This window comes from Drosophila elegans, unplaced genomic scaffold, assembly GCF_018152505.1.
Source record: "Drosophila elegans isolate 14027-0461.03 unplaced genomic scaffold, ASM1815250v1 contig_208, whole genome shotgun sequence".
Classification (NCBI taxonomy): domain Eukaryota; kingdom Metazoa; phylum Arthropoda; class Insecta; order Diptera; family Drosophilidae; genus Drosophila; species Drosophila elegans.
Window position 1 is genome coordinate 20,180,336 of NW_024545578.1, and position 18,762 is coordinate 20,199,097.

Here is an 18,762-nt window from a genome sequence, read left to right on the forward strand (position 1 = left end):
TCCTTAGGATGAATTTATAAATGAGAAAAATCGTTTCAAATTAGGACAAAATTTAGCAAAATGGGCCGTTAAATCACTGTCCAATAGTTAAAATCCATTTTACGGCAAAAATTTGTATCAGTGTAAGCTAACTTTCCCAAGAGAACAACATTAGCTCACAGTACTGTTCCACAAATATTCCATTCTCTATGCAAATCAGTGGCAGTCATAGGCTTGCAATTAAATATCGAAATATGCATGATTAACTATAAAAAATTTACCCGTTCAACTGATTTTCATCCCATGACAATAAAAAGACCAATGCAAAACTTCTCCTCAGAGAGTGAGTGGCAATGGAATCGCAAACGCTGTAGGGCCGAGCAAATAAGCCAAGAGAGAGGACTCGATATTTTTGTTTATTTAACAAATCCATCCTCACCCGGGGGAATGCAACGTTGAGCAGTTGTCGTTTGGCTGGCATGCAAGCGGTACATAAAGCTCCGTACACCGGAAACGATCGCGTACTTTCTCGGATTCGATCACCCACACTTATAGAGGATATATATCGCTCAAATCATCACTCAAATCGGTAATCCTTCAATGCAAAACGAGTCATTATATAACACATTTACTAGGTCTTTTAAAGTATGATAATATTTATACTTCACATTTTCTTTTGACCTATCTCAATAAATAAAACAGTCGGGCATATTCCAAAAACTTAAATAATTTGTTGTTCTTAAAAAAGCGCTTTTAAAATTAACTGTTCACGGTTTTGCATTTGGTAAGAAACAAACGTTTATCGCTTAACGATAACGATTAAAAGATTACTGTAATTAAAAAAGTACTTAAAAAGGAATATGTTCATGGCTTTGCATTTTTTAAAACGCATTTGCATTACGTGAGAAACTAATTTTATAACTATTAAGATTTAAAGGTTTCTGTGATTCCGAAATAAACGTAATACAAAAATAAAATAATACGATTTTAATAAATACTTTAAAATTGTTTCTTATAATGTTTTTTTTTATTTTTAAAGTAATATAAATAGTCATGGATAACAGCAACCCATCGCCCGATAATGCGCTGTGGACACTTCAGGGTCGGGAAAGACCAAGTCCCGCCCAGAGGCTGCACAACCTCACCTCGGCCGCCGCATCGAACTCAACTGCCGGCCTGCCCCTGCCCCAGAATATCTTCACCAACCCAGCCATCCAGCCGTCCAGCGTTATCAACCTCAATCACTCCACCGACGTGGTGATCGGTCCCATGACCCAATACCAGGGACCGGTATCCATATACTATATGGACTATATGGAGGCACACGCCATGCAAACGGCGGCAGGTAAGTTCCCAATCCTGAATGTAGTCGGTAACTATAAATACAGTTGGCAATCGACAAATAGTAAATAGTAACTTGATCATTCGAAATCTACAATTATTTTTGTGTGTAGCCGCTATTTTTTTATAAACAATCAATATAAACAAAAATATTTTTTTAATTTTTTTGTATACTACATTATTGAAATTTAAAGATTAGGATTAAGATTAAAAACTTCCTTATTAAATGTAATTTTTTACTTTGAAATTATGTTTTAATATAATGAAACATAGCTTTGAATTCGCAATTTTTACAATATACAATGACATAGTTTATGGAATCTATTAAATTTCAAATATATTTTCAGTCTTCAATTCAAAGTCGTCTTACATGTTAAAATTTGTTTTTGTTTTCATATTTTGTGTTAAAAGTGCATTTATGTAGAAAATTTGTATTGACAATTGTAAGTTCCTGGTCTGATCTGGTCTTAAAGCAGCTTGTAGTAAAAAATTTAGTGATGATTTAAGTTGGTGTGAAAATAGTTGGTGGCAATTAAATACAAAACTTGATCGTCCACTATGATATGAGGGATATGGGGTCAATAATTTATCGGGAAGAACAAAACAGATTAGTGAATAACCGAGCTAATTGAAATGCAAATCGTGTGTCGGGATTCGTGGAATCCCCATATAAATAAATGCGGGAATTCGAGCAGAAAGAGAGCACTCGCTCAGTTGCACTCAGATATAGAGGAAGATACGGCTACGGCTATCCAGTGTTTTGTGGATCAATCTGTAGCTTTTGCGATGCACAGCGCATATTGCGCATACGTCACGTAGTACGGAAGAGAGAGGCAGAGAGAAATACGATAAGTAAGAGTGCAAAGCGTAAGTCTGTAAAATGTGATATGGCAAAAAAAATAAACAACAACAATAACAATAAAAGGCCGGCGGTACCATGACGCACCCCCACCACTCCCCCTCCCTCTCCCCCTCCCTCTGCCCCTTGGCCTTCCTTCCATCACACAAACAAACACGAAACATGTCAACCAAGGGTAGAGCGAGATGGCTGCTTTTTAGCGCTTTTGCCATTTCAGTTTCTGTTTCTGTTCCATCGACAGCTGCGCCGCATTTCAGTTGTTTGTACGACGGGTTCAGGTGCGGTGGCGGTACTAGTGGCACTCCGTCCAATTATCGGTCAAACCCATTATAAAACAATAAATATCAAGACCGCTTCTGTTTCCAGTTTTAAGTTTCCAGTGTCCAGTATTTGAGTATTTGTGCAGCGCCCATTTAGTTATGTCGATTCCGATGATTCAGCAACGGATAATTACTCATGGCAGATAGCTCCCTTATAATGCCGAGTGTTACGAGTGCCAAAAAGTTGTGATAACCAAGTGTGTCCGCCACCGTGGAACAAAGTGCCATGAAACTGCTGCTGAAAGTTCACTCGGAGCGCACGGCGCGCAGGCGACGAACTCCAGAGCCCAATGTGACCCCCTCCCGGGACTCATCAAGTATATACAAGCAATCGATCACCTCATTTAATCACCGACTTTCAACTGCAAAAAGTTGTATTTAGTTGTAGCCATCAAGGGTGTCGGCCAAATCTTAATAATACATAACAAAAAAGTTATTTCCAAGGAATTTTTGAGATAGATTTACCGTTTCCAAAAAGGAGATTTTGAAATATTACAAATCTATATACATATTCATCAAACCGATAATTTTTAAATAAAAGAAATTATAATTTAAGCCAAGCAATAATTTAAATATAATAATAATATAATAATATTCATATTAATTAAATTTTCATCTATATTTTTGTTAAAATATAATTAGTCGAATCATTTATTATTTTAAACGATAAAACGTCAGCATTGAATGTACCAAGCAAAAGATTTAAATATATCTAAATATCTTATATTTAGAGGATTAGAGACAGACAGATAACAATAACGAATTAAAACAATACGTTAATATATTTCTCAACAGATTTACATATGTTCGACTTCAGATTAAGTAAATAATATATTGTTATTGCTTAATATCAAAAAGATTCGTTCTTTTGATATGTAAATCCATAAGACTTTTGTAAAGCGTTTTAAATAAGTCATATCCATTGAATTGATGCCATCTTAACTCTGTCCATACCAAATGCTAATTTATTGACTTCCGCTAATCTAGGAATCAATAGCCACAATGCCAATGGCAACGGCAACGTAAATCGCGGTCGCGATAAATCGCCATCGAAGCGCGTCACGCGGAACACCATCCTGCTGATTACGCTCATCCTGCTGGTCCTGGCCACTGCACTGGTGGTGCTCTACGTGGAGCTGAATCGATCACGGACCGAGTTGCCCAGAAAAAAAGCCATCTACTTTGGCAATAACTACGACCACGACACGTGTAAGTGGGCGGGACTGGGATTGTCCTCTCAGCCAATTCATCAATTTTGCAGTTCCGAATCTAGGAAACGGCCACCTGGTCATCGACAGGAAGCAGTGGGGCGCCGCCAAGACCTCGCGAGACCTCACCATTCCGCTAAAGTCGCCCATTCCCTACGTCCTGATCACCCACATCGGAGTGCAATCGCTGCCCTGCGAAAACGTCTACAAGTGCTCCATCAAGATGCGCACCATCCAGGATTCCGCCGTTGCCGAGAAGCATTTGCCGGACATTCAGTCAAATTTTTATGTAAGTATTTTAACAGGGTATACGAGTTTAGGGTTATTTGTTCACTACTTTCACTTGGTAAATCGAAAAGGTTTTTTTTTAAATGGAAAACAAATTGTATTTTTTTTAAATTTATATTTTAACATGCTCTTGGTTCGCATCGTCATTACATAAAAATTAAATTAATTATTTAAATTAAATAAAAAGTTTCCATTTTCAATAATAAATTCATCCTTTGACAAATAAATTTTACACAAAGAAGTACAACCTTTTTTTTTTAATTTTGGGAAACTAAAATAATTAATATTCGAGTGTTGTAGAAAAAAGAAATACCGGCGCGTGCATTTGTGTTCCCAGCACGTTCACGTGCCATTTTGGGCATTTTGCTTTCCGCTTACGCAAATTATCAAATTTCCGAATTTGTTTCGACCAGGTTTCGGATGAGGGCAACATCTACGTAGGCCGCGGCTGGGACTGGGCCAACACGTATGCTAACCAGACGTTAGCCGTTACCTTTATGGGCGACTACGGCCGGTTTAGGCCCTCGGCCAAGCAATTGGAAGGTGTCCAGTTTCTGCTGGCCCATGCAGTGGCCAATCGAAATCTAGAGGTGGACTACAAACTAGTGGCCCAAAATCAGGTAAGAAAATTAACTGAAATTGTACTCTTAAAATATAATTTTTAATTCATATATTTTGTGAACCAACAGACCAAGTCGAGCAAAAGTCCGGGCGCCTATGTCTTTGAAGAGATCCGGAACTGGCCGCACTTCTACGGCTGCAACATGGACGGAGCTCCGGCCTGCGGCATCGAACTGGGAATGAAACCGGAATCGTGGGATAGCAAGCAATAGCGACAGACTTCTTACCACCTATGTGTATCCAAGCACAAAATATATTTAATACTTATACTAAGGCGAAACGGGCTTTCTTTTAATCGGTTATGCTGGCACGAAAACGCAGTAAACCGGTTGAGAGCGGGCGGTTTATTTATTGAGCAACTATCTCCCTCTCTCACTGAAGCTGTTTGTTTGTTAAGTGTCGCTCAAAAAGCTGGAAATTCCCAAGCGGCAGTCAACCTATCAGTACCAGTACCAGTGCCAGTGTCAGTGTCAGAACCCCTCCGCATACCCCCTATAGACGGGCTTTAACACTCAGCCTTTGTGCGCCAGTACAACATCATTATCGGTAGGCTCTCGTCACTTCTGTTGATGGTGTTGTGATCACTGGGGCTGCCTTTGTCATTTATCTGGTTTTCAAGTTAATTAATATGCAATAAAATAGAATGATTGTTTCTCGTTTGGAATAAGTACTTTCTTTACTTAATAGGAAATTGCACAGAATCTTATTGTAAGTTAATACATTGGATATTCCCGAGTTGTGGGTGTTAAGGTATCATCTCTGACCTTTAGTTTACAGCCAACATTGTAGCACATGTACATTAAATTAAAAATTAATATATTGGATATTTCCCAATTGTGGGTGTGTACTTTAACCCCCTTATCACCACCGACCGTCTGTTCAACCCCCTTCAAGAGTGACGTACATCCATTGACTAATTAAAACCACAAAGCCTTGAGAAAAGGTTACACCTACTCTACGTATCGTATTTTTGGCTATAAACAATGACAAGAGTGCGGCACGTGTAGTTACCAAAAAAAAAAAGGCGAAGATTGAACCAAGCAAAGAGAAATAATTAATAATAACTGGGGAAGGAAAATGTGTTAAGCTAGGTATCTAAAAATAGCTATGGTGATTGATTTTGCAGCCGATGTAAAGAAATTTTTAACTGCTTCATCGGAAATGATTTAAAATAATTACTGACGTTTTTCGCAATAAAACGGGTCAACAAAGAATAGATTGCCTGGCTACAAAGGGCATAAATCATTAGATGATGTTTAAGTCTGAACTTGAACTGCAGTCGTAAAACAATACATTTAACAGGCCTCTCAAATGCTTATCAGTATTTCAAAAAACATTTAGAAACAGAAATGAGACATTTTATACATTTATTAGCGATACAATTTTGTCAAGCTTTCTATTTATTATTATCTTTGTTTTCTATATATAAATAAAAAAGAGTATTTTGATATCGTTCCGCCAATTTATAGCTCTTTATGATTTATCCATTAACAGTTTCCCGGCGCCCTTTTTGGACTATCAACGATCGCCGAACCGTGGTTCGTTCATAATTACATTAAATATTTTTGAACGCATGTACAATGGGTCAAACTGGAGTTGGGAGAGAAAAGGCCTGTACCACAAAGTGAAATAGCCAAAACCGATTGCGGGCCACAAGCAAAACAATTCTCGGAAATGGTAGCGCAATTTAAAATGTTCAAATTTTAGCCCTCAACTGCACTGTCTGTGCCAAAAGTGTTCGGAGCCGGGAGAGAGCCGGAGATTTGTGTTGTTTATTGGTTGAACAAATAAAAAATTATAATACATATACACCGCCAATATCTGTCGGTGTGGTGTGGACGACTAAACAAAAACAAACAGTCATCGTCAGGTGGAGAACTGGAGAGCTCGATCGCCAGCCACTGGGCGTAGCTAGAAGTATCATTATAAATTTGACTAATATCTGGAAGATATAAAAAAACCAGAAATAGGGAACAGGTTCCTCAACTTAGTGACGCACCGAAAAACCGAAAAACGCAGCTCTGAAAATTCAGCTTTCGGAATCGGTTCAGATTCTTAAGATCACTAACTTTCCGCTACAAACCCGTTTCGATCGGGGAAAACTCCTAAGTAACTCGATTGCACCAAATTCGAAGAACGAAATGAAAATCAATATCACTATCTGGCATATAAAAAACATTGTTTTTAATCATATCACTCATGTAATTTGGTTTAGCCCTTGCTTTGTAATGAAACATTTTTCAAGTTTATTTTGTACCGATAATTTTTTTAAAACAAAACTATAAGTCTAAAGACTGCGGTTGAATTGCTGGCAGCATAAATAACTTCCGCCTTTTGCCTCGTTTTTTTTGTATTTATCTAAAACTAAAAATTTTCAGAAAATACCTGGCTAGAGAGGGGTATTGACATAATTAAAATCATTTTTATTGTGACTTTTTAACCCCTTTATTTGCAGTTCAACCATTTTTTATATACTCCGTTTATGTTAATACAGATTTATTCTTAAAACTGCATCCATACTTTACTTTTTTTAAAATTTTGTAGGACAAGGCTTTCCAGCTGCTTTATGAAAATTTTTTCAAAAAACTTATATTAAAATGCAAATCTGTAACAAGACGTGTTGGACTGCCTTAAAATCGGACTCAAATCAAACAACTTTGGTTAAATAATAAAAAGCCGATCGCTCTCCTGTTCTCTCTCTCTTTTCTCAGCGCTCTACTCTCCCGATCGCGCTCCCACACGCTGCCATTATGGACGCTCCAGCTTTTCAGGCCGCTGCGATTTGATCGCCGCTCAGTTGATCAGAGTCACTCGAACGCGCCGCTGCTCAACGAATCCGAATTGGCGCGAAAACAAATACAAAAAAAAAAAACAGTTACAAGTTTTGTATATAGTATAAACGCTCAAATATTTACGTGCTGCATCGGATTCGTCGGCGATTGGAAGTGCGTAAAAAATAAAACATTGTATATAGAGCATTATACACCTCAGAATACCCAAGTTTTATATGGTTAAAGCACTTAAAAATGTGACCACAACTATAAATCATTATTATTGACCAATTAAAAATGTGCCAAGGTGTAAACTAGTTCATTTGAAATGTATGCAGTTTACAAAACGTGATTTTTCTGTGGAATGTTAATAACCCTTTCGTAAAACCCCAAAGGAAACGGAATATTTCCTGGGAAAAACAAGCTATCGAAACACCGATCGAAAATCAATTTATTTGCACATAGGCCATATTTAATGATAATTTTGAAAACACGTAAAACACCAGAGTTGTTAATTATTATCGATTCTCCAGACAGAACGAATTCAAACAACAAAGAGACACCCATATTGCGCTGTTTTTGTGAGTGTATAAGTGGCAATGGCCGCCGCTCAAACGGCAGTGTATTGGTGCGCTCAGTAATGACACTCAATGTGCCATACAGTTCCTCATTTTTGTAGCCGTTGTCGTTGCTCGGTATTCCATTCCGTGTTATCTCAAAAGTGCGCTCTGTGCCAACTCTGGCACATCGATACTAACATATAGTATACAGTCAATATTCTTTCGGGTTTATCAGAGTTCCGAGAGTTCTGGGAATTATATCGAAGAGAATTACTGTCTTGCATTTGGGCCAACCTCTTGGGGAAATTGAAAAACTTCTACCAAGACGTCTTGCCATAAATATGACGATCTTTGATCTATCGAGAGACTTGCATATATCCCCGATTTGAGTAGCAAGTGTGTTTTGTGTTTCGTATTTCTCGGAATCCACTTAAGTAAATTTACTACGTCAATGATTATAGCTAATTTGCATAAGCCTTGCTTTCGTGAGACCTTATTGACGAACTTTATGAATCGAATTGAGCGTTATACTATATTGTATTGTACCTCTGTGTGCTGAGCAATAAACTAAATATGGCCGTGCACTATTCGAAAACCCGCATGTCTTAATTACACAAACTTCATTGCTACACAGCAGCCACACAGCATTTCATTCGCGTTTTATAAACTGTATAGACGGGCCCTCAGGCAATCGAGCTTATCAACAATCGTGTATACATGAACTGGAAGCGTTGATTATACGTATAAAGCACTACGAAACTGGCAAATAGAATGCCCTAATGGACTGTGATAACAATAAAACAATTGCTTAAAGCATTTAAAGCTAGTTAAACTAATTTACAAATATCATATTTGTGCTGTGCTTTTATACCAAAATTATAGAGATAAAAAAAATTGTATTTGATAAAAAAATGAGTAATAAAATATATTTCATTCGGAATTAATTCAGAAATGATGCTTTCGAAAAATGTTATCAACCAAACCAACCAAATATATCAAAAGATAATGTTTGTTAAACTTCATAAAACAATAGTTAAATTTTAAGTGAACCCAGAGTGAAGCCACAGTAAAGCCCATTTAAACTCAATACAAACAATGACTTTCTTCGAAATTTATCATTTGACTAGCTCATTATCAAGCAGTTAACCGGGAACAAAAAAAACGTATACTTATTTGCAGATGCTCACGATGTGATGTTTGCCCAGAGCTGCGCCCAGTCAGCCGATCTGCCATAAAATAATCTAAACCCCGGCGAAAATGTTCTACCCCATCTGCTAAGTAGGAAGGCTAACATATAACACAGAGGAAATTGAAATCTGGTTACGTGACTGTTTCGATCGCTCGACATGCATTTAAGCAATGAAACGGAAATGAACCAATGTCCCAAGACGAAACGTAGACTCCTAGATCCTTCGGCCCCCAAAAACTGCAGTACTTCGTCGACGGACTCGGGTGTTATACTGAACGATAATGCGGCGGCATTCCGGCCGGAGAAGGAGAAGAAGAAGGAGACCAAAGACGGAGGGTCGGACGGAGGACAGTTCCAATCAAAATCGGATGTGAAAACGGAACACAAGCGTATCAGCATCGAGCACACTGTGAATATAACAAAGGAAAATGCTGAAAAGTCATCGTCGCCGACGGTGTCCATACGGAGCACAACCATTTCGATTGTGTCCATCGATGAGAATGCCATCGACTCCAGTTGTATTGATAGTGATTCGGAGGCCGACGATGCCGAGGATTACACGGTCCAGAAGCTGGGTCAACAGGTCACCTACCCGCCCAACAGTTCCCACCTGCGCGACCTCAATCAGGGTCTGACGGTGATCAGTCACCAGGTGGGTCCCGGCCAGGCGGCAGTCCTACCTCCGAATCCCATGGAGGCTGGTGTCGTGGCCAAGCAAATATTGAACGGCAGTCTGGCCGTGGCCACGCCCACTCCGCCGCCGGGCGGAGCAGCCCAGGGAATCGGAAGCATCGCGCTGACCAACTCCACGGACGTGACCTTCGGCGACAAGCATTTCTACGAGGGACCCGTCACGATACAGCAGTTTCTCATCGACAATCGGGACAAGTGGAAAGCGGGCGAGGGCCCAGGAGGCGGTCAGGATAATCCCGCCTTCAATGGTGGCGCTACAGTGAATGGGAGTGCGGCGAGTAAGTTATCATGTCATAAATCAAACCAAACTAAATGTACAAATATTTTAAAATATATAAATATAAAAAACCAAGCCTACATTCAAACAATTTAATCTTTAATTTTACTATTTATTTATTTACTATATACAACACCAACTATCTTACATTAAATTGACAGGGGTACGATGTTAATTTTATAAATTCCTTTTAAAGAAAACGTCGTCAATTTAAAAAGTTTTGATGAAATTTCGATAATTTAAAAAAAAGAAATCTAAAAACGGTAATATTAAAATATACAGTGAATAATTAAATTGAATATTAAAATTAAATATTAAATCGTTTTATTAATTCTAGACATATCAAATGGCACGAAAGAATATAATATAAGAAATTTAAAAATATTTTACTGAACACGTTTGCACATACATCTTAATACCTTTTCTTCGATGTATGTCCTTAATATATAGATTATCGCTGCTATTTCCTGCTGCTTCTGTGAACATTCCTATTCTGTCTTCACATTGCCTCGGTTTTGTTTGCTTAATTGGGCGATACGAAGCGCATGTGGCGATTTGTTTACCCAACCCAGTCAGACAGTTGGCCTGGTCTAACGACCGTTCTGCGAATGGTAGATTAGCAGATGGCCCACAAATCGCTTGAATTTATGAGATACGCATAGAACAAATACAACATTGTGCTAGAATAACAAAATAAATGCATTTTATTGCTCAAGTTCACAGAGTCCCACAAATGTGCTTAGGAAATTTTGTATGCAATAACCAAATAAAACTGCTTATCAAAATTAAACCAGGGGTTAACTTCAAATATATTTCCAACTTATTAAGTAAATCAATTCCGCCATATCTTTAAAATAATGAAAATATCATTAGATTTATTTAAAATCATTTTTTTTGTGGAATCTGTTTTTTTTAAATTATTTTTTAAGAGTCTTTTAATTTTCCAATTGTTTTTATACATGTTTTTTTTATACATCACATCGTTGAAATTATTTTATTTAATGTCAAATAGAAAATATAATAAATAATTTATAATAGGTGTGGCAACAACTCAAGCTTAATATTATGGCAGCACACGAACTAAAATCGTTCTCCCATTAAATCTTCATATTCATGAAGAATGTTTTTACACCAAGAGTATTAGAAATTGTTCAAGTTAACACACTTTTTGTTATCCCTGTAATAAACAAATATAAGAATTAGCCAATTTAACCCGTTATGCTGTATTTATGCTTATGATGAGAATCTATTTACAATGAAGACGCAAAGAACAAATTCATTCACAAATAGAAAATGTATCTCAGTTGATCCAAGGTCCCTTAGGCCGTAAATCAGAGTGGTGAAAACTCGCGATAAATACTAGAACAACAATAGCAGCTGCCCACATGCAATTGTTTGCTTGAATGATTTTCACAATTACCATAATTAAAGCGGAAGAAAAAATTAAAATCACTTTGGATTTTAACTAGGCGACGGTGTGTAAGTTTAGTTAGCTGTATTTAAGTATTATATAGACGGGTTATTCCCCTGGATCTGGCAATAAATACGCTCGTGCCTGTGTAGAGTAGGGGATTTTTTTTTGTTGTCGACTTGTGTGCCTTAAATACTTGCTAAATGCAAAAGTCAAAAAACAAGAAAGAAACAGGCATACGCACGACTCGGGAAAAGTACCCACCGATCGGCTTCAGTTGTTCATATGGAGCGATCGGACAATGTCGAGGAACGCGCTTGAAATTTGCCTAAAGTGTTACGAGATAATCGTGGATAATGGCAGTCGAATCGAGTGTGATAATGTGCTGTGCGGACGGTTTTGCCATCGCAAATGCTCGACGTTAAGTGAGGATCAGCTTAAAGTGCTGGATATGGTGCCCAATTTGAAGTGGAAGTGTGACTCCTGTCTGGGCAGGTTGAAAACTGGATCGAAAATGAGCCAGTGGTTAGAGAACGCCTTGCGGGAGCACGAAAAACGATTGGAGATCCTAGAGCAGGGCCTAGAAAAGTGTAAGAAAAAGTTGTTAAAATATATTCAATACTTTCTTTCATACAATTAAAATTTTTGTTACCTTAAAATACAATATTTTATTTTATCAAAAGGAAATTTTGTACTTTAAGGTACAAAATATTGATATCCTTGCGATGATGTTTTAAAGATTTTCAAGAAAAGTAGTATTATAAAATTATTGTTATTATTTTATAGCCTTGCATATCAATTAAATAGTTGTTTAAACCAATATTTTCAGAAAAGTTTTCCCAAAGAACAACCCAAAAAAAAAGAATACCCATAAAATAATAAAACATTTAGTTTTTACTTTATGCAAAAATATCTTTATATAAAGAGCCCTTACTATTAAAAATCTCATAGTACTTTGACCAAATGTTCTAAGGTTTATCTGAAAATTTTATAAATTTAAGAACATGTAAGCAGAAATTATAGGAATCCTACCGCAATTTCCTATTTAATTTTAAAAGAGAGATGACCATTAACTTCTTCTAAAGACCCTTTACTAACCCACATTTTTACACCCATTTTGCAGGTTCCAAATTGGATAATCCGGCGCAGACGCCACCTCTCTGCCCCTTTCTGCCCAACACTATTGGGCGCAAGGCCGTCACAATAACGGTGGTTTTCGTGCTATTGACCACTCTGCTGGGCATCGTTCTGGCCACAACAACCAACCTCTTCGGCAAGACGTTGAACCAAAGTAAGATCGGCGATGTCGACGATTCCAGACCAAATATTCCAATCAATTCAACAATAGGTACAGTTTTGTCCCCCACTAAGTGTGCAAAAGTGCTTCCGACTTATCCAGAATCGAATTGGCGACCGTGCTCTAACATATCCTATCTCACCAACTCAACCAGCATGTAAATAACCCATCCTGTTCTCATCCTGTATATAACAACTCATTGGGGAAAATGTGTGTCTATGTGTGTCGGTGCATTATCCATCTAGCTGTTCGAATTGCGCGTTTCTGATCGCTGGATCAGTGTTGTGAAGTGAACCATGAATCAAAAGTGTGGCCTACAGTTCAATTGAATGGAATATGCCAGTGAATCCAATTTAACCCGCCAAACAATGATAGTTTGACCAAATTTTAAAAATGAAGAACTTTTTTTTATGTTTAGCGTATATTTTTCTTGTAAATGGGTTATTTTAAAGAGTTATTTTTGTAATACATTTCCTGCAGCCAAATTAATAGAAAAGAATAGAATAAAACGAATGTCTAGTTGATTCTGTTGATCAATCGTTTTAAAAATGTTTGAATCAAATATGAACAGTAATTCACAATAAGAAATTGATGGCTTGCATCAATTTAAAATTCCCAATATTTTGAAGTCAACTTAATTCTTATTAAGGGTCTTTATTTTTGAAATGGTCACTACCATTGTTCTGACGGCTTCTGTGCCATGCTAACCCCAAACTTTAAATGCAGCCAACTCGGATGTCGTCGAAAATGGCACCTTGGAACTCTTGAAGGTGGCCCAGTGGGGCGGCAGGCCGGCCAAGAAAAAGCTCGATGAGCAGGCGCTGCCCGTCAACCGGGTTGTCATCTTGCACACCGCCGCCGAGGGCTGCGAGTCGAGGGTAAGTTGGTCCCCCCCCATCCCATGTCCCGTCCATCCATCCTGGTTATTATATTAACACTCACATTCCCCATCGAAGGAAGTCTGCTCCGCGCGGGCAAAAGTTGTCCAGGACTTTCACATGGACAGCTGGAACTGGGATCATGTCGGCTACAACTTTCTGGTTGGCGGCGATGGGCGTGTGTATGAGGGGCGTGGCTGGGACTATGTGGGCGCCCACACTAAGGGCTATAATGTTGGCAGCATTGGGATATCCTTTATTGGAACCTTCACAAGGAGGAAGCCCGAGGAGCGGCAACTGAAGGCCTGTCAACTGCTGTTGGAGGAGGGTGTTCGGCTCAAGAAATTGACACCCGACTACCGGCTCTATGGCCATCGTCAACTCAGCGCCACGGAAAGTCCCGGAGAGGAGCTCTACAAGATTATCCAAAAGTGGCCGCACTGGTCGCACAAAATCTAATAAGTCATGTATTATATAATATGTATCAAGTAAATAGAGTCTGTAGAAATATGACCAACAGATGCACTTTATTTGACCTCATTCCCTCACCTATCCCCTTCAAAAATTTTGAAAAGGAAGCAAATGTGTTCTAGTGGTTGAGTTGAATGGAATAATCGGCTGTTCGTTATGCATTAACCTTTTTAGGAGACATATAAAGCAGGCATGCAAGCCATAGTTTGTTTATTTCCTATTTCATACTTAAAGTTTACAACTTCATCATTACTTTACTTTTATTTGATATACCTACAAATAATTCAGAAGTTTCTAGTCTACTTTTTTTCTAGAATGTAGATTTAACTGCGGATAAGATCGCCAAGAAATCTATTTTGTATGAAACATAAAGGTTTTATTATGTTTTTTTTTATTGATTAGATTTTTTTTTTGTTTGCCGTTTTAAATTGTTATAGTTTTATTCTGGCATTAAGTGAATGCCTTTTTAAAAACTGTTTCCTAAACGGTTTTGCATTCCTTCCTTTGGAAAACTCCCACGGTTAACTAAAACAGCTGATCTTTTTAAACCAGCCGATGATTCCGAAGTCCATGTTGACGGAAAACTAGTCGTGATCGGGATAAAGAGTTGGAATGGCTTGGCCACTAGGGGAACACTATCCCCTCTCAATCTCCCGGTCTCCAGGATTATAATCTCCGATACTCAGACCGAAATTTGTGAGACAAGGGTATGTAAATGGAATATACATATTTTATTTTAGGGAACCACTTAACAATCGAAGAACGTTCTTATTTTCCATTTAGGAATCCTGCTCCTATTGGGCTCGAGTCACCCAGAGCAGGCACATGGACAACTTTAACTGGCCTCAATTGGGATACAATTTCCTAGTGGGCGGCGATGGACGTATTTACGAGGGGCGTGGCTGGAACTACGAGGGCGCCCATACGCGGGACAACAACAACAACAGCATCGGTATTAGCTTTATGGGAAAATTTCAACGCAACGAACCATCGCAAAAATCATTGGACGCCTGTCAGTTGCTTATTGATCAAGGTGTGCGCCTTAAAAAACTGAGGCTCGACTACCAACTTTTGGGACATCGGCAGATAACAGGCACCTTAATGCCTGGCGAGGCGCTCTACAGGATCATCCAGACTTGGCCGCACTGGCTCAACTTGACAAAGACGGGACCCGACCTACATATGACCCAATAGATTAGATATTTAGATTTAATCAAATTAAGATCGAATAAAGGTGCCAAAAACTACACTTTCTGAACCTTTTTTATTCGAAAAATTTTTCGTTGATTGGGCTTAGACTTTAATCTCTAACAATAACACCAAACAACTCATAAAAACAACAGTTTATGGCATTAATTAATTTTTATTAATTTAAAAAGATTAATTATAATTAAAGAGTATGCTGAGTAAGAATTTAAATATAAAAGGAAGCTCGATATTTATAACATAATGGGTTATTGGTCCTAACAGTCTTTGGAAGAATAGGCTTAAATTTAAATAACTTGGTAAATGGCCTACTAAAATTCATATAACAAATGTTTATAACAAATATTTAATTATTTTCCTTTAACAAATGCCGCTTAAAATTACCTAACAAATATTAAAAAATGTATGTTAAATCAAAGATTATATAACTAAAAACTAAATCTAGCCCTCATTAATCCACAGATCTGGACAACATTGGTGGCGGCTTGATACTGCGATTTGTGGAGCGTCAACAATGGCTCGCCCAGCCGCCGCAGAAGACGGTACCGGATCTGCAGCAGCCGGTGAAAATGGTCATCGTCCTGCCCACCAACTCGGACAATTGCACCACCCAGGCGCAGTGTGTGTTCCGAGTGCGGCTGCGTCAGTCCTTCGACATTGAGTCGGTGCAGGAGGACGATATAGTCTTTAACTTCCTGATCGGCGGCGATGGCAATGTGTACGTCGGGCGTGGCTGGGATCAGGTGGGCGCCCACATGCCAGGCTATAACTCGAAGAGTCTTAGCTTGGCCTACATCGGATCGTTTCAGACCCTCAAGCCGTCGGACAAGCAGCTTAGCGTCACACGTCTTTTGTTGGCCAAGGGAGTGAAGCTGGGCAAACTCGATCCCAACTACCGACTCACAGCGGCCAGTAAGTTGGAGCCAAGTTTGACCCAGTACAAGGCGGATGCCCTCTACCAAAGCTTCGGCAATTGGACTCATTGGTCGTAAATAGTTTTCTATAGTACATATATGCGCAGCTTCAATTTATGGATGTTCTCATTCAATTTTGTCTTGATATTGTAGCATAGGTGTTCTCTCTTTAATGTGTGGCATATTTGATTTAGCTAGAATTACGATTCGTTTGAAAAAAATGTGATATTAAATAAAGAAAAATAATAACATTTGATGCATTTTAATCATGTCAAGGGGTCAAAATCTGGCTGATAACTGGAATCGGGGATTTTTCTTAGGTGCCGCCGTCTGAAGCTGTTCGAAACCGGAAAAGGTGACTTACAAACCATACATACATATAAGATGCCGTGCTATCTAGGTTTTCGTCTTTCATTTCGTTGAATAAGTCTTTTTGGGGGACTCCCCACTTTTTTAAAGTCTACCTGTTATCTATTATCTGCCGCTGCTCGTTTGCTTTGAGCGATTACGACAAAAAAAATTAATCAACAGCGTTAAAAAGAGATATATTATAATTAATCAACAACTGAAAATTCTAAATTCCTTGCCCCGAAACTGATCTCAATTATAAACTATAGGGCTTGATCAGGTTTAAATATGGATATTAATATTTTCATGGTTATTACAATATCTTCTCTTAAATCTATGGTGTTTACAGTTTTAAATAAACTTACAGTTCAATTTAACTATTAAATATGATCAAGAAAATAATAAAATAATTAATTTTTAGATTACATACAAATACAAATTCTTCAGAGATTAAATAATATATAAAACCGTAAGTAAACAATTCTGAAATAAATGAAAACACTGATGCTGACTGAATAAATAATACATAGAAAATAAGGAAATACAAAGCTTTTTTGCAAGGTAAATACATATATATTATCAATATATGGCTGACTGATCTCAGTCCGCATTCTGCTGTTGTTTTGAATAGGTTTCAGTCTGTTATTCCAAAAATGGCAGATCTTGAGTTGAACGGCCTTGAAGAAAATCGGGAAAAGAGAGTGAAAATCAAGCGGCTTTACTTGGTAGCTTTCCTGATTCTTTTCTTAACCATTCCAGTTGGCTACTACTTTTGGAAGAGAAGTAAGTGTGAATCAATAAATGAGCTTTGCATCACAAATGCTTATCAGTTTAGCTTAGGTCACAGAAACGATCTCTATATGATCGATCGTGAAGAGTGGGGAGCTAAGGAACCCATATCCAGGGACTATTTAAATCTACCAGCTCAAAACGTGGTTATTCATCACACAGCCACTGAACAGTGCCAAACAAAGGTATTATGCATAGATAAACAACTTCAACTTGATAAGAATTAAATTATATTTTATAAATGATGTTCCTAGGATGATTGCATACACCGCGTGCATAGTCTGCAAGACTTCCACATAAGGAGCATATATTGGAATGATATTGGCCATAATTTTCTTGTGGGCGGCGATGGACAGATTTATGAGGGGCGTGGCTGGGATGTACGAGGTCAGCCATTGAGGGGCTACGAGTCCGTTTCCATTAGCATTGCATTTATTGGAACTTTTACAAATGTGGAGCCACCAAAGCAACAGGTGGAGGCTTTGAAACGGCTCATGCACGACGGAGTTCGGCGAAAGAAGTTGCACCCAAATTACATGATCTATGCTCAGCGTCAATTTGAGCCCACTGAAAGTCCTGGCCAGAAACTTTACGAGCTTATGAAGCAGTGGCCCCGCTGGTCAACCATTATGAAGCACATTGATTAAATGCCTAAATAACTTTAATATAATTGCTACTAAATTTTTACAAAATATTAAGAGAAAAATTTCTTTCCCTCCTGGCAGGCAGATACAGTAACATTAATCAATGAATAAAATATTTAGTTTTAATATTAAATCAAACAGACACTAAAAATAAGAATAATTGTATAATATTTTCAGACTTAAAGATTTTCTCTGCCGGATTACATGTCCATACTGAACTTCAGAGGAATTTTTTTGTTTTTTTCGAAATAATCCTTCTTAAGATATTTCAGCAAGTTTTACACAAAAAAATCAATCTCAAATTAATAGATTATAGAAATAAAAGAAAAGCTAAAAGAAAATGAATTTTGAAATGAACACAAATAATAGAGCTAAATTTATATTTATATTTCCAGTAGGCTTTTGTTCCTTTAAACCAGAAAACAACATGACTTGTGAAGTTGCTCTAGCTTCGTTAAAGCCTGCTAAATAGACCTAAAAACAAGTATACGCCCCCTTGACAAAAGGGGATTCCCATTTCATGCACTGCTCGCTACCATCTAAGATCTCTTTCTAATCTCAAGTGGGCGGCGTTAAGAGATCACCCACCCTGCTGCCAAAATAGGCACCCTGTATAAAGCTCTTAAAGCTTAAAAATATAAATTTATTTATAGGCATGAATATGTCTTATCGGAGAGCTTTCGAACTGCGCTGCCACT

At 38.0% G+C, this 18,762-nt stretch overlaps 4 protein-coding genes across 12 annotated transcripts; all 4 read left to right on the forward strand.

Moving 5' to 3' along the window:
* Window positions 1–460: 460 nt before the first annotated feature.
* Window positions 461–2,689, forward strand: LOC121466750 (peptidoglycan-recognition protein LA-like). The gene is made up of 3 exons (XM_041707875.1): window positions 461–568; window positions 1,019–1,324; window positions 2,643–2,689. The coding sequence occupies exons 2-3, from the start codon at window positions 1,033–1,035 to the stop codon at window positions 2,687–2,689; spliced, it is 339 nt and encodes a 112-aa protein (XP_041563809.1). The 5' UTR covers window positions 461–568; window positions 1,019–1,032.
* Window positions 2,062–4,889, forward strand: LOC108142839 (peptidoglycan-recognition protein LA). 3 transcript variants are annotated; one of them, XM_017266906.2, is made up of 5 exons: window positions 2,062–2,172; window positions 3,487–3,708; window positions 3,761–3,996; window positions 4,409–4,615; window positions 4,685–4,889. In XM_017266906.2, exons 3-5 carry the CDS (start codon window positions 3,931–3,933, stop codon window positions 4,826–4,828), a joined length of 417 nt encoding a protein of 138 aa, XP_017122395.1. In that variant the 5' UTR covers window positions 2,062–2,172; window positions 3,487–3,708; window positions 3,761–3,930; the 3' UTR covers window positions 4,829–4,889. The 3 variants fall into 3 exon arrangements, with proteins under 3 accessions (XP_017122395.1, XP_017122396.1, XP_041563849.1); XM_017266907.2 differs by lacking the exon at window positions 2,062–2,172 and adding an exon at window positions 2,428–2,816; XM_041707915.1 differs by lacking the exon at window positions 2,062–2,172 and having other exon boundaries at window positions 3,593–3,708; window positions 3,773–3,996.
* Window positions 4,890–7,403: 2,514 nt separating this feature from the next.
* On the forward strand, window positions 7,404–16,534 carry LOC108142635 (peptidoglycan-recognition protein LC). 7 transcript variants are annotated; one of them, XM_017266627.2, is made up of 5 exons: window positions 7,404–7,561; window positions 9,127–10,107; window positions 12,641–12,808; window positions 14,716–14,870; window positions 14,947–15,412. In XM_017266627.2, exons 2-5 carry the CDS (start codon window positions 9,294–9,296, stop codon window positions 15,355–15,357), a joined length of 1,548 nt encoding a protein of 515 aa, XP_017122116.1. In that variant the 5' UTR covers window positions 7,404–7,561; window positions 9,127–9,293; the 3' UTR covers window positions 15,358–15,412. The 7 variants fall into 7 exon arrangements, with proteins under 7 accessions (XP_017122116.1, XP_017122115.1, XP_017122118.1 ...); XM_017266628.2 differs by lacking the exons at window positions 14,716–14,870; window positions 14,947–15,412 and adding exons at window positions 13,541–13,692; window positions 13,771–14,205 and having other exon boundaries at window positions 7,405–7,561; XM_017266626.2 differs by lacking the exons at window positions 14,716–14,870; window positions 14,947–15,412 and adding an exon at window positions 15,832–16,534 and having other exon boundaries at window positions 12,641–12,865.
* A 714-nt stretch (window positions 16,535–17,248) lies between these two features.
* LOC108142262 (peptidoglycan-recognition protein LF-like) lies at window positions 17,249–18,287 on the forward strand. The gene is made up of 3 exons (XM_017265982.2): window positions 17,249–17,414; window positions 17,472–17,605; window positions 17,675–18,287. The coding sequence occupies exons 1-3, from the start codon at window positions 17,285–17,287 to the stop codon at window positions 18,065–18,067; spliced, it is 657 nt and encodes a 218-aa protein (XP_017121471.1). The 5' UTR covers window positions 17,249–17,284; the 3' UTR covers window positions 18,068–18,287.
* Window positions 18,288–18,762: the final 475 nt, after the last annotated feature.